Source organism: Thermobia domestica, chromosome 12 (genome assembly GCF_964235325.1).
Source record: "Thermobia domestica chromosome 12, izTheDome1.hap1.1, whole genome shotgun sequence".
Classification (NCBI taxonomy): domain Eukaryota; kingdom Metazoa; phylum Arthropoda; class Insecta; order Zygentoma; family Lepismatidae; genus Thermobia; species Thermobia domestica.
This window is the reverse complement of record NC_137465.1, coordinates 141728067-141742479: the sequence shown is the minus strand read 5'-3', so window position 1 is coordinate 141742479 and position 14413 is coordinate 141728067. Positions and strand designations below refer to the sequence as shown.

The following is a 14413-nucleotide window of genomic DNA, read 5'->3' as shown; positions in this document are numbered from 1 at the left end:
GGTAAATTACGCAGCCGTAAAAAGCAAGTTGGAATCTTCACTATTAGCAACGTAAAATGTGTGTCTACATTCGACCCGTGCTTTAACTTGCGGGAAGTCGGGAGAGTAATGAGCCGAACCAAACACTACAGCAAAATGCTGGCCCAATTTATTGGCAATCCGCTTCTGGTCGGTAAATGCTGAAAGTGTAATAGTCCTGAAGACTACGAACTTTGGACCAAACAGCACTTGTTGAACCATCTGCTGTTAAACTGGAGACAGTCACGCCAGTTTAGTGGCTCGGCGTCATGTAAGAATAGCTTGACATTTCTTCCGATCACAAAGAAACAGCATGTTTTCGAAGAACTCCATCTAACAATGGAATCGAAGCACTAGCAGCATACCACACTTGCGTGCAAGGCCTCAAGTTGTTCAATAGAAACCGGATGAGGGGGGGGGGGGGATTGGTATAAAGGCAAAGCTGCCAGAAAACTGACCGTAGACTGCACAGCGGAGATTGTAACGAGGCAAATCAGTAAATACTAAAACACATAGCTCAGTAAAATGATCGGAAAGTGATCACTGCTACATAAATCATCGTAGACATGCTAATGAAGATTAACGGCAAGTCGTGGGCTGTAGACAAATATCCAGAATACGTTTCTGTAGCACTCCCAGTCTCGTCCCTCGACCTTTTTTTTCTGATTTTTAGAAAATTGAAGAAAGAAAAAATACTACCATAGAAGAAAAGGAAAATCATCATTTTCTCTGATTTTCTTTTCTTTTTGAGAGAGCTAGCTTTCTTCTACTTTTTTTCAGAGAGGAAGACAGAAAAAAGAAGAAAATAGTAAACCCAAAAAGAAGATTCCAAGCAATGAAAAACTGTAGCGAGAACTGAAAAGAGGCATCCTTTTCCGTCAGGACAACGTCCTTAGCAATTCACAATGATTGAAGCTTCGAATTAGTTTCCACAAACCTTATTTGTCCAATTTTATATCTTATAACGTTTATTTATTCCCTCAAAAAGGAGTCGAAAGATGTTCATTTAAAACAATTACATGCGTGTCGTAGATATTCTGGGCGGCTTCGAGTTTTTTTTAAGGTATAAACGTATTTGAACTCGCTGAAGAAACTGTTTTGAATTGTTAGGGGACATTGTTGAAGTGTAGCATTGTTCTTCAACCCTCAGCTGCTCCTTCCATAAACTTTTGCAACGACCTTCGTAATATTATGTTAAGTGTTAGAAATTAAACCTCAACGAAATAATTATATACCGGGTGTATGAAAGTCCGGGCCCATAGGCGAACCTCATTATGAGTGGAGATACAAAATTGAAAGAGAAGAGTTGTTGGAAGTAGCTTGTTTTCAATCTAAAATGGTGGAATTTTTCTACTCTTACAAGTCGTTGGGGCTCCACACTTGTAATGTGCCCTATATTAAATTAAAAAGAAACTTTTCCAGGTCAGCACGTTTTTCGATCGGACCGTAAGTGCACGCAAAAATGATACACGTAATATGCACGTTGTTATATAAGGGAACCCAAAATACTTCGAACCTGTCTCCCAAAAATGCTGTAATGTTAATATAATGAGGGCCCAAGGAAAGAGGGTGCTTAAAATATAAAAATGAATAGTCCACTCTTATTCACTACCATTCTCATGTTTCCTGCAAGGCAGAAAGACTATTATCCTATACCCTACGTCTTTTTATCTTACCTAAATGGAACTCAAATTTAACATTGCTCCAAATAAGATTAGTTGGAGTTATTTTCTCATGTTTATTATTCTAACTGTATTTTCGAAACAGCAAGCTGTTCGTACGTTATATCTACCATAGTTTATTCAACCTAATGCGGAAGAGAAACTTACTTGACATGTGATTTTATAAGCGTAATATTACCTGTCAGATGCACAGTGCCTTTCCCTGATGTAAAGAATGCTATCTGTTCTCCAGTCTGGAAGGTCAAATCCAAGGCTTGCTGCGGAATTTTATGCTTCGACAGTGTACATAATATGAATTCCTGCTTTTCAGTCTCCAACATCACACTGACTGGAGCATTGTCTGTTTAAAAAATAAAGAGAAAAAAGTTAAAAATGAATTACAAAACTTTTAACATTATTATTACGTGGTAGAAAAATAATATACAAGTATTTTTGAATGAGTATATGAATCATCATTCAAATGAACCCTTTGTTAGATACTGCAGATAAATATGATGAAATATGATAAATGTTTTTAAAACAGTTCATATTTATCTGCAGTATCTAACAAAATGCTTAGCTCGAGAAATGCACCTTCACATCATATTATAGAAAGATTTGTTCTACTATCATTCATTTATGTCTGACGTACTTCGTATTCGCATATGTTACCGATGTATGTTCTCGCCCGTCGATTTCTCTTCCTGCTTTTCATGTTCGATAGCCGTTCACATCAAACTGATGCACGACTCAACATTATCAATGTACACTTCCGGCCATGAAAACCCGACGGCGAAAAACCAAGTTCAATAATAATAATAATAATAATAATAATAATAATAATAATAATAATAATAATAATAATAATAATAATAATATCATGATCATCATCATCTAGATCCTTACGTCCCTCAGATCTATGCTTATTTATTTTCAGAGACTTATTTTCTCTCCATTCTGCTACAAAGTAACATGACCATTTGGAGCAGAAATATTGACTATCTGGACGCTGCAGTCAAGTAAATATGTAACTGACATATACGAAAAGATCATAAAATATGGCAAAGGAAGACAAATGAAATCACAATTTGGCTTGCTATACAGAATTTATGCTTCTACGCGTTGCAGATCACTAAGGTAATAATATACACAGATGGATAACTTCTAAAGTGAAGTCTTCTTGGTATAGTGGTTAGCATAAGTTGCGTGAAGTAGATTGTTTTAGCATAGGTTCGTATCTTTTTTAGGAAAAACTTTTTTTTTTTTTTTTTTTTTTTTTTTAACAAAGAATCTGCATTCTATTGGAAAGAGTATGGCTGTAAGAAAATTATGTCAACGTAATTTAGTACTTACATTACATATTAAACCAAATCATAAATCCTTCATACAAACACCGTGTTTGTGGGTTTTCTCGCGGTTCTCCCGTTTCCTCCCATTTTATTCATTCCACCATTGCATTAATTTCTCACCTTCACTGTCTCCTTTAGCCTAGCCGGCATAATCGTGAGACGTAAAACAAAGATTTCATTTTCATAAATCCTTCTGTCTCCAATGTGCATTCTTGAGCCGAAAGTAAGCGAGTGTTCATCTAATTCTTCAGTATTTTGCGCAAAGGGAATCATTATGAAAGAAAAAATTATATCTATAGTTTCAACCGCAACCAATGGAATAATGTGGTAGGCCTGTAGAAAACACGCCTGATTCAAATGCGAGAAAACTTTTTTCTGATAAAGAATATCCCAAACAGAATAGTTTTTAAAGTAATGTAAAAGATTTGTCGTATCGAAACATTTGAATTATAAACACCAAAGAATCATAGTGAAATAAAAAAAAAAATAATCAAAGAATCAGGTAAGGAAGAGAAAGTCGAGCAAACAGCAATACAAATATATATTTATACTAATTTTTCATATTCATTACAATTTAAAATACATGATGGGTTTCACTCATATGAACTTATTCATGCTATAGAACACGTTGAGCTTATTTATTTCACACTTGCAAACAGCTTTTTTTTTTTACGTGTAGATTTGAAATATGCAATAGCCTAATGTAGTGCCATTTCAAAAAATACAACTATGTTGAGTTGGTAACACTTAGCCTTGTGGTATCAGTATGCCAAACAATGTCCCCTTTCCTATATTTGAATGATACAAAATTTCAGGGTTTTCTGTCCATTGGTTTAAAACTATATTGATTGATATACAAGTAAATACCTTCGCTATTTTTCAACGTAGTTACCATGACCTTCTAGACATTTCTGGTAGCGTGGTAAAAGCTTCCGTATACCCTCTGTTACAAGGACGCTACAGTATTATAAATATCCCAACTTTCGTGGTCTCTATAGCAGTAATAACGCAAATGAGACACACAGGGCAATGCAATCCAAAATACTTTGAAGACTAATATTATGATCATAATAAATTGATATTAAATGAATAGAGAAAATTAGGAAGAACTGAAAATTTGATTTTTTTTCAAGATTTTCCTTTGAAAAACAGCTTATGTAAATACCTCATCTAATTACATATATGATTTTAAATAGATGTGAAGATCACAGTGCCATTTATGCAATTTGATATCTCAAGCAATTTGAGATATGGTAAAAATTTAAAGTTTGCAACACTGCTTCAAATTATGTAACTACGTAAACTTAGTGTAATTTCACTAACCAACTAGTATTATGGTAATATTCTAGAAGCAAAGTAAATCAAAAATATTTTTAGAAAGTTTCCACAAATATGACATTTTAAACAAAATATAAAATTTTATCATTTTTTTTTCTATTTCCAGAGTGATTAAGATAAACTGCTGTAGACAGCATTATGATCTTTATGTTTTTGAAAACCATGTACGTAATTCGATGTGATATTCATCTAAAACTTTTTTTTTCGAAATAAAGTCCTTTGAAAAAATAAAATTTTTCAATTTCTGCAATTTAGTTTCTATTTGTTTGAAGCACGTCATATGATGACCGTAGTACTCAAAATCAAGGTTTTTTGGATGTGCCTTACCCTATCCATTTGACTTGCGTTATTACTGTTGTAGAACTCTCCAAAATTTGATCTTCGAGGTATGTGATACTGTATCGTCCTTAGTTGCAACACTGAATGACAAGTGTGGTATTGTATGTTTTAGTTTTACATGTAGATTTGAAATACGTAGTACCATTCGAAATCTTGGAAATTCCATTTACCAAACATTCTCCTGCCTTTTTATATGTGAAAAGCAACTATACCTAACATTAGAAAGGCAACTTTTATGCCTTTATAACATGCAATACTAGAATCTAACCTCAAACCTTAATTTGTACGTTAATTAAAAAGAATTAATATCGCATCCTAGTAGTACACTTGGGGAAGCTTTTTCTTCCAACAGAATCGTGAAAAAAACTGTTCTGTGCATTTCATAATACAATCTCAAGTTTCTAGTGTTACCAACAACAAAGCTAATCATTCGGAATGTGAAGTTTAAACTACTTCACATTGAAAATCACAGTTTCCTTCGCTCCCAGCCAAAAAGATGGATGGCCTCTGCTTAATTTCCAGCTAAGTACGACAGAAATCACAGCTTGGTCTCGTGTAATCCTCATACGTAAAGTATAGAGCGATTTAGCTATTATAGACCCCCCTACACAGACTGTAGTAGACAACACTAAGTTCTCTAATTATCTTGAAGTATTTCGATATAATTCAACTGCACTTAGTTTCATTTAGTATACAAAGTATGCTGAAGACATTTAATCATAAATTCGTGAATATTCATTTTTAAAACTTCAATATACATTACATTAACATCAGATATCTAATACAAACATACACAACTAGTATGTAAAGAAGGAACCATTCAAAAAAGTTCTTACCTGCTGAATCTGCATCTAACACGCCCATCGATATGTGAAACGAATTCTGCACGCGCTGCGAGTATCTCTTGCCAGGTTCAAGTATCACGCCTGTAAGAACAAGTTTTTTATTTCATTACTATTACTTTTAATATTAGTGATACCTTACAATCTCCCAAAGTACATTCTTTCTGAAGTAGAAGATTGACGTATCTCCAAACTACACTTTGGTATATTAAAAAACACTACAATAACGACTACCAATGCATAACAAACGGAAAAAAAGTCTTGGGTTCAATTCCTGGTAGAAGTCTTGGAATTTAGAAGTCATTGCGATCCTTCGAAAGCTTAAGTCTCATACAACCTTGCTGCTGAAAGGAACGCAAACCTCCAATCCTAACAAAAAAGATATAAAAGCCATATATCGCAATACAGAGTACTGTAGAATAAACCGTGCTATTATGCTCATGGGCATCAGATTAGGTACAATTTAGACCAATGGGGCGATACATATCCAAAGCACCTTAGTGTCGAATACTACGATAATATGAGGTAACTAGAAATTGAAAATCTGACTATTTCAAAAAGTGCTTAGATAAGTATTACATCTAATCATGTCGATTGTTTTCAATGAACAGAGATCATAATGCCATTTACATCAATAACATATCTCAAACAGTTCAGGAGAATTGATAAACATGGGTGGAGACTGCTATATCGCTTAAAATGACGATTCTAAATTTTCAAAATAATTGTTGTCTTCTTGTGTTCCTTTTACACTTCAGCATCAACTATTACCTTATAAAATATGAATTATATCTTTGTTAATTATTTTAAATTAATCTTCGGGAAAGAACCGTCTTGCAACAAGTGCTCGGGAAATTCCTGTAATTTAACGCACAAAGTATCGGAAGTGAACTTCAACAATAAAACCATTTATTTTCCGCCAGAAAATATTAATTTCATAGAAGAAATTTTGAAACATTTTATAAAACATGAATTATATCTGTTTTAAATTAATGTATTTGGTATTCATATCTGGCGATCGTCACTGAGGCTCCTGGGATGATTCGATCTATATTTGTTCATTTGTCTGCCTATACCACGCACACTACAGGGTACAACCTTCGGTCTCTTAAGTTTAAATTTTCAGGGTACAAGCATGAGACACTGAATTTCCTGTACAGATTTTGGCGGTATACCAACGTAAAATTTCAAAATAGAGCCTTTCAAAAAAAAAGTAACCACACTACACAGCTCAATCTTCAGTTTTTTAGGTTTTTAGAGTAGAAGCACGAGACACACTATGTATATATATTTTGTCGGCGATCCAATGTAAAGTTTTGAAATATAAATCACATTTTAACACTTTTAGTCCAAAAGACATTGAAATATTTCGAAAAAAACCCATATAGGCCCAGCTGGGTTGGGCTTTTTTTTTAAAAAAAAAAACTCTCAAACCCTGCTCACCAACTACTTACGTACTAGTTTTCATTTTTTGAAAATCATGTCAACGAAGTGGTCGCTATTGTTGTTAACTTATTCCTCAAGCTGGTCTCGAAAATAGTGTATAACGTTGTGTAGAAATGCCTGAGTAATCCCAAATGCTGTGTTCCGGTGACTTCCTCGAGGGTTATTGAATGTCTCCTCGATTAGGGATATTCTTATTCTGGAACATGTAGCAAAAGTCATGGACTGAATATATGTATCAGTCGTGGTCCCATCCTGATAATACTAGATTTGTCTGAGGATTATACTTGTGTCGATACAATTCAGGTTCGACAAACTTAGTTAACATGTTAAGATATCGCTCTGAATTCACTGCCAGGGAGTTACTTTGGTAGCTTCCTAAAAAGAACGACCAATAACTCCACACCAACTTGGACTGTGCAGACTCCTTTTCTGCAGCTGGAGGACTTTCTTCTATTGAGTAACGGCAGTTGTTTGTATTCACGTGACCATAATTGCGTAGTCTGTCACAAGATAACTTCTGATATAATCTGTCACAACAGTTAATAAGCATGCACATAAGTTTCTTTAGCACAACTTGGTAGCATTTAACATTTGCTCAACAAATTTGTAAGGGTGGAAGTGGAAATCCAGATACAATATTCTACGAACAAGCTATCTGTCAATTGCAAGGCCACAGCATTCTTCGCAGTTCACCGAGGACTTCGTATAGAAGACTGCCGAATTTGCTCAATGTTCTTGAAAGTGAACAATACCTGGTCACCTGGTGGTGATGAGAGCGGGTCCTGTCATACGAAACAAGAAAAACTGTCTACAATGGGTTCTTCCATAAGGAAACCATCGTGGTATGTTGTTACTTCTTCTCAAAGGCGTTTTTTTCATGTGAATGTTAGAAATAGTATTTCGAAAATTCACAGGTAAAATGAATATCATAACTAAAAGACATTGCATTACTAGTTTATTTACGAATGAGAAATATATATTTTAATAGAAAAAAAAGAAAAAAATGAACAGCATGTACGATTCAATCCTCCATATAAGAAAAGTACTGTGTAGTATTCTACTTTTTTCTCTTAGCGTATGTTTTTTTATTTTTAAAAGCGTAGTTAGTGTATTAAAACAAAATAGAAGGGTAAGTTACAATGTATTTTAAAAAGTACTGTAAAGGAAGTTATTTATGGAGGTGATAATATTTTCACAGAGTGAAAAAGGAGAAAACTAGCTTGTAATGACCATCTAGCAAAAGTTTGTTTATTCGCGAATATTCCCCACCGTAGTTTCGCAGTTACATATCCTGTGTAGGTCCACAGCTTAGCCCTGCTCTGGACTAGAAGTATTCTTTGGGGTGGGCAGTTGTCCCCTCTGAGTGATAAATGTATATGGGTAATTCCATGTCAGTTCATCCAGGCCATTTAACCCACCACCCCGGATACTCATGAAACTTCTGTCTCTTGTTAGTAGTGTAAGGGCTATGACCTATGTGAAGTTTTTCCTCTTTAGACCAAACAGGTTTGGAGATGGAGGCGATCCCAGTTTGGGAAAATATCACATATACACAGCTTCTGAGATTCTGCTTTGAGATTGCACTCTAAATTAAAAACTTTATAGCTCAAGACCTAACAAACATAGCTGTTTAAAAATTCTCAGAGAAACACCAAAATTTGTAGGTTTAAGGGAAAAAAATATTTCCTCAAGATAACCAACTTTATTATTATTATTATTTTAACGAATGTTATAACCTCCATTTTTATGGATCGAAAACACTGCATCACTAAACAAGAATCCTTATGAAAGGTATAGGTGTTTTGGTGGGCGGCGGTATTATTAGCATTTAGGTAATTGTTACCGGAATTGACCATAATACAATGAATGAATTCGGAAAAAGTTTCTGAAATTGCTTTCCTTAATCTTGAACTTACTAATGCCAGCTTCAGCACAGGCAAAATTATTCCTAATGGGTTTGTGTACCATTACTTACAAATATTAGGTCTCGCCAGTATCAAAATTTCAGAACAGCAAACTACTTATTGTAATAAAATAAGTGGTTATCATGTTCATTTTCTTTTCAACTATGCACATTGTAGGAAACATCAAGCAAATCATCTTGTTCCAGTGTTATATGCTAAACACAGACTGGAGCCGTTCCTGCAAAGTCTGATAAATATCGACGCGTGCGCACTTCACATCCGATAAATACTGATGCGCACTAAACATTTACAGTAAGAATTACCACGAATAATTCTTTTTTCTGTTCATTGCATTTTGCAAACTTTCTGAATTATACTTCTGAACATTAACAATTAATAAAATTCAACGTTACGATTTGTTTTATTTTCAAGATACCTCCATAGACAACGCTAACTTTTGTCACAAATATCATGTCTCCGTCATTCTTACTTCATATACTCGATGAAAGTTTGGGTTGCATTTCTTTTAGGACACACTGTATATGTCCAGATGCTGTACTTATACCTATAACGGTTAAGCATTCCGAAAGCGAATCTGCACTAGGAATGCAACTCTTTCCGCAAGTCGTAAGGTACTAGTACCTAATCCAATTCGTGAAGAAACAAGTAAATCATGACTTCATGCAAGGTTGCGTAAAATAGGACTGCACCAAAGACTCCCCGATTCATATAAACAGTAAAACACTGAGCTACCATAGGGGGCGCAAATTTGTAAATCCTACGTAAGAAATATGTTACTTGATTTCACAACAGAATTGCACAAGTAATGAAAATACATCAGGATCTCACATCTTACACGTATACTAAGGTACAAAGGTACACGTATACTAAGGTACTATACGGTTAAATAGCATTCGTGCTTTTTAGTGACCACCTAGCATAAGTTGGTCCGTGCTTTATGCACAAATTTTTATCCCATACCTCAGCCCTCCTGAAGTCGGTCTCCAACTGGTAATTGAGTTCCTCATTTAGTGCATATGGTAAGATTTGATTTGATTGGTAGAGGTTTCTTAGGAACGTTAGTATCGGTAGGCCTTATGTTGCCGTCATGATAACGACGACTGCCGTAAATAATAATTAAAATGTAACAAAAATACTACTGCAATATATAAATAATAAATTACGAGAATAACAAATATACAAAGATATTAAATATATAACAATAAAGTGAAGATAGAACAATACCAATAAATAGTAAAAACAGAACAATAACAAATAGTGAAAAAACAAAAAGAATAAAAGTGCTGCAATAATAAAATAAACACACAAGCAAGACTACAAAAACTGAGAACGTGAGCAATGTTACAAGCACGCACAAGAAAAAGGATACGCTTAAGAATAGCAATATCGTTGCCCAGTGACAGCCGGTGACGCCCTTGGGGTTCGGAGTATTCATGACGAGACAAGAATGTGCCAAATACTTAATGACAATACCTACCTCACAATACTACGACATAAACAACTATGCGTCAGACGAGTGTGACCGATATCTAAACGCGTTAGGAGCATTTCATCTTCACGACGAGAGCGAGCGGATATGTCCCATTCTCCAAGACGTGGCTTGACTGCATGTTTATTTTCATTTGCCTACTCCCAGTCTGCTTGTCTATGAGAGCCCATCAAGGTATGGCAATATCGGAGCGAGAAGTTTACGCTCCAATGCAAACCCGGCAAAGGTGGTGTGCCTGGCAGTTGTGTCAGCACGTTCGTTTCCCCGGATGCTGACACGACCCGGCACCTAGCCAGGGCTTGCCCAAGTGGACCCAGCCCGAAAAAACCCATCTTAAAACCCACCTGGGTTTTTGACTTTTTTGTTAGTGTATTATTGGTACAACTAAGGTGATCACATTGAAAGTTATTTTTATCAGACTTTAAACTTTCTTTGGGCGAATTATATGCTTTCATGTTAAGATAGACAACAATATTCAGCATAAGACCTTTATAAAGCTCTAAATGCACTGAATGTATATATAAATAAAACCCTCACCTTAGCTTGCGATAATTATAGAACAAATTAATGTGTGGATTATGCTTATAGCCTATTTGAAGTGAAGTAAGCGATTGTATATTTTAGAAAATCCTTTCCGTGAATAGTGTGTTTCTTGACTCGGCGCCGCCGAGGGACGTTATCCCTCATACATTGACGGATTTAAGGTCATAGGTGCCGGTACTAACAGTAAATATGTAACTACATTAGTAAAACTATTAGTATTATTTCTTACCTTTGATGGTAACAAAAGTATTCAGTAAAATTTGGTTTTCCAACAACAACAGTTAAGTTCAGTCATTTGTTGCTAGCCTTCAAATAAGCATTCTGTAGAATCAACACTAGCAATAACGTAAAAATTCTTGTCAAAATTAAGAAACTTAATGCTCGGAGCTCCGAAGACTACGTAACGCTTACTATTTCAAGTGCTGCATTCAAACATCAGTATTAATGAAAGTTTCGATGTACAGTAAAGCAAGCTGCATTTTCAGGGAAAACCCGCCGTGAAAGAAGTGTTCGGGAAATTCCCGCAATTGAATCCACAAAGCATCGAAAGTAAATACTTCAACAATAAAACTATTTATTTTACGCTGGAGGATATTTCATTTCATTTTAGACATTTTGAAACATTTACTTTATAGTTATTTGGTATTCATATTTGGCGAACGTCACTCAGGCTCCTAGGATAACTCTATCTACATTTGTACGTTTGTCTGCCTTTACCACAGTGTTCAACTTTCGGTCTTTTAAATTTTCAGGATACAAACCAGAGACACACTAAATTTTCTGTTTAGATTTTGGCAGCATACCAACGTAAAATTACAAACTGGCGCGCTTTTTTTAAAAAATAGCTGATATCCACTGGCGAAAATCCCGGGGGGATGATGGGGACATATCCCCTACAATCTTAGAACTTTCCCAACTCAATAATCCGATTGAAATTATTGTCTTTTAGGACGAAATGTGATGATTCGTGTCCAACTGTCACAAAGGAAAGTGAGATGAAATTTATACCTCCCAGAATAAGCCTCAAATCTGACCGCCTCCCAATGTTGAAGACAACTCTGCTCCCCTACCCATGTTGTCCCGGAGTCCCACACAGGGAACATAAAATATGACTATATTATTATTACTTTACAACTTTAAAATTCGACTGGCAACATTGAAAACTGTTTACAAGGGATGATCCATCTATGATTATCCCCTATAAAGAGTTTTGAATGTTGCCAGTCGGATTTTAAAGTTATCAAGCAATAATAATGTCGTCATATTTTATGTTCCCTGTGGAGGACGCCGGGACCGACATGGGTAATCCTCCCTAGCATTGTTTTTCGCCTTCATAAATATTTTGTTAATCGCGCGCGCGCGCACACACACACACACACACACACACACACACACACACATATATATATATATATATATATATATATATATATATATATATATATATATATTTATCCCGATACCGATGGAACGACCATACATTGGCGATTTGCATTCCATCAGGCGACCTGGTCGATCAGGCGACACTATATGGTCGTCCAGTGGGAAACCGTGTTAGACGGTCTCCTCTCACCACCACTAGTGCGTAGAAATCAACTTTGAAAATTGACGTTGGTGGTCCCAACGGTGCTGAGATAACTTTTTCTTGTATAACTGTAGTTCAGGGTTTCATCGGCAGGTGCGCGACAGTCGTGAGCGTATAGCTTGTCGAGCGTATAGTTCTGTATACATCAAGGCGCGTTGGACCACCGGAAGTTCTCATTTCGCAGTTGGCAGCTGTGCTCACCATTGGCTCGTGCATGCACTTTGTTCTGTTTGCAGATAGAGAGATTTATCACGGTTTCGGAAGCTAGAAGAAACAACATGAATGAAGGAATCAAACAATGATTAAAAAATAACTGAAAAAAACTGACAGAATATTTTATATAGTAATATACAAGACGATAAGAAAAAGTTACAATGTTTTTTTAGCTTGTACATAGAATACATGTGAGTATCTGCAAATAATTATTATAATACGTTGTTTCAACTATTATCATACATATTAATCGTGTGGGATGTCAAATACTTTTACAAGCAGTTGGGCGTCTTTGGGCCACTTTCACATAATAAAAGCCGAAAGTTACTGGCAGAAGTTTAAAAATGTTTTATATCCATTTATAAGAAAATTGTCAATCGTTTTATACTAGTTTCCTTAAACCTCGGATCCGTTTCCAGCAGAGCCATAGCAAGAAGGGGACGCGCGGGGCGGTCGTCCCAGGCGCTGATGGCTAGAAAGCGCCGAACGAGCAAAAAGAAAGAAAAAGTGCTAGAAATGATTTTTAAAAGTATTGACGCCCTATTAAATCAATGTTGTTGTCGGTTTTGATACAATTTGATACAACTGTAACACTCCGACTTTGATAAAATTTGGCAGTTAGATACCACACATAAAATACACGAATGCGTGTTTTTTTTTTTCTTTTATAATTTTCTGTAGAGGAGAAACAATTATTGGGGACCAAAGCCCATATCCAATATTTCGGAAGTTGACGCTCGAACGCAGTATGAAGTGGACCGAAGTGAATGAAATTGTGCACAGATATTGCACTTAGTAGATGTAAAATGAGAGAATACTTGTTTCGTATTTTTCTGAAACAAAGAAATAAATGGGTGGGGCAAAGACCCTTCCAAATATTTGATTACGAAATATGAAAAGTGCTTATGAGTATACTTTCGAAGTGCCTAAATTACATAGAGAACGCAACGAAAGTATGTTAAGAAACGATACAAAAAATAAGCTAACCCGTGTTTTGTAGTTTGTGCGGAAAAACTGTGTGGATGCCAAGGTCCTGTCCTAAAAAAGTACATAATAAAGCAGAAGCACAGGAAGGAGTGGACCGAAGCGAATGAAATTATACATATATCTTGTATATGTAAAATAAGGCAATACGTGTTTCGCAAGTAGCTAGGGGGCGCTAACTTCAGTCTTTGAACTTGAACTTTTGAGAGCAGAAACACGAAACACTCGAAATTCACCGTATTGATTCCTACTTTTAGGTCATCTATCTATTGCTAAAATTTCACTATTTTCAAAATTTTACTAGTTTTTTTTCTACATATAGTATTTTTTCTACGTATTTTATAGTATTTCGGGGTGCGCCTTTAACCCGTACAGTGTTTTTCCCATAAATAAAAGCACGTGCTGATTTATTTGCTGTTTACTGGTCGACGTGCAAATTTGAAACACGAATCAGTACGGGACACTTGGGAAACACGAATTCTTTTATTTTACATATACAATATCTACACACAATTTCATTCGCTTCGGTCCACTCCTTCTTGCGCTTCTGCTGTAATATTTACTTTCTTCGGAGAGGCCTTGGCCCAACACTATTTTTCCGCAGAAACTAAAAACACGTGTTCCCTTTTTTTTTTTTTTTTTTTTTTTGCCTATTGTCCTTACACAAGTTGTTGTAGTAAT

The 14413-nt window shown here is 35.5% G+C and overlaps 1 protein-coding gene across 2 annotated transcripts in view; it reads right to left on the bottom strand.

The window, feature by feature from the left end:
* The window catches only part of Fkbp39 (FK506-binding protein 39kD), a 73430-nt gene that overhangs the window by 43201 nt on the left and 15816 nt on the right, over nt 1-14413 (bottom strand). For both annotated transcript variants that reach the window (XM_081734188.1, XM_081734187.1), the window contains exons 2-3: nt 5542-5631; nt 1879-2040 (exon numbers count right to left, since the gene is read on the bottom strand). In XM_081734188.1, the coding sequence (XP_081590314.1) occupies nt 1879-2040; nt 5542-5631 (252 nt within the window). The remainder of the gene's footprint in view (nt 1-1878; nt 2041-5541; nt 5632-14413) is intronic.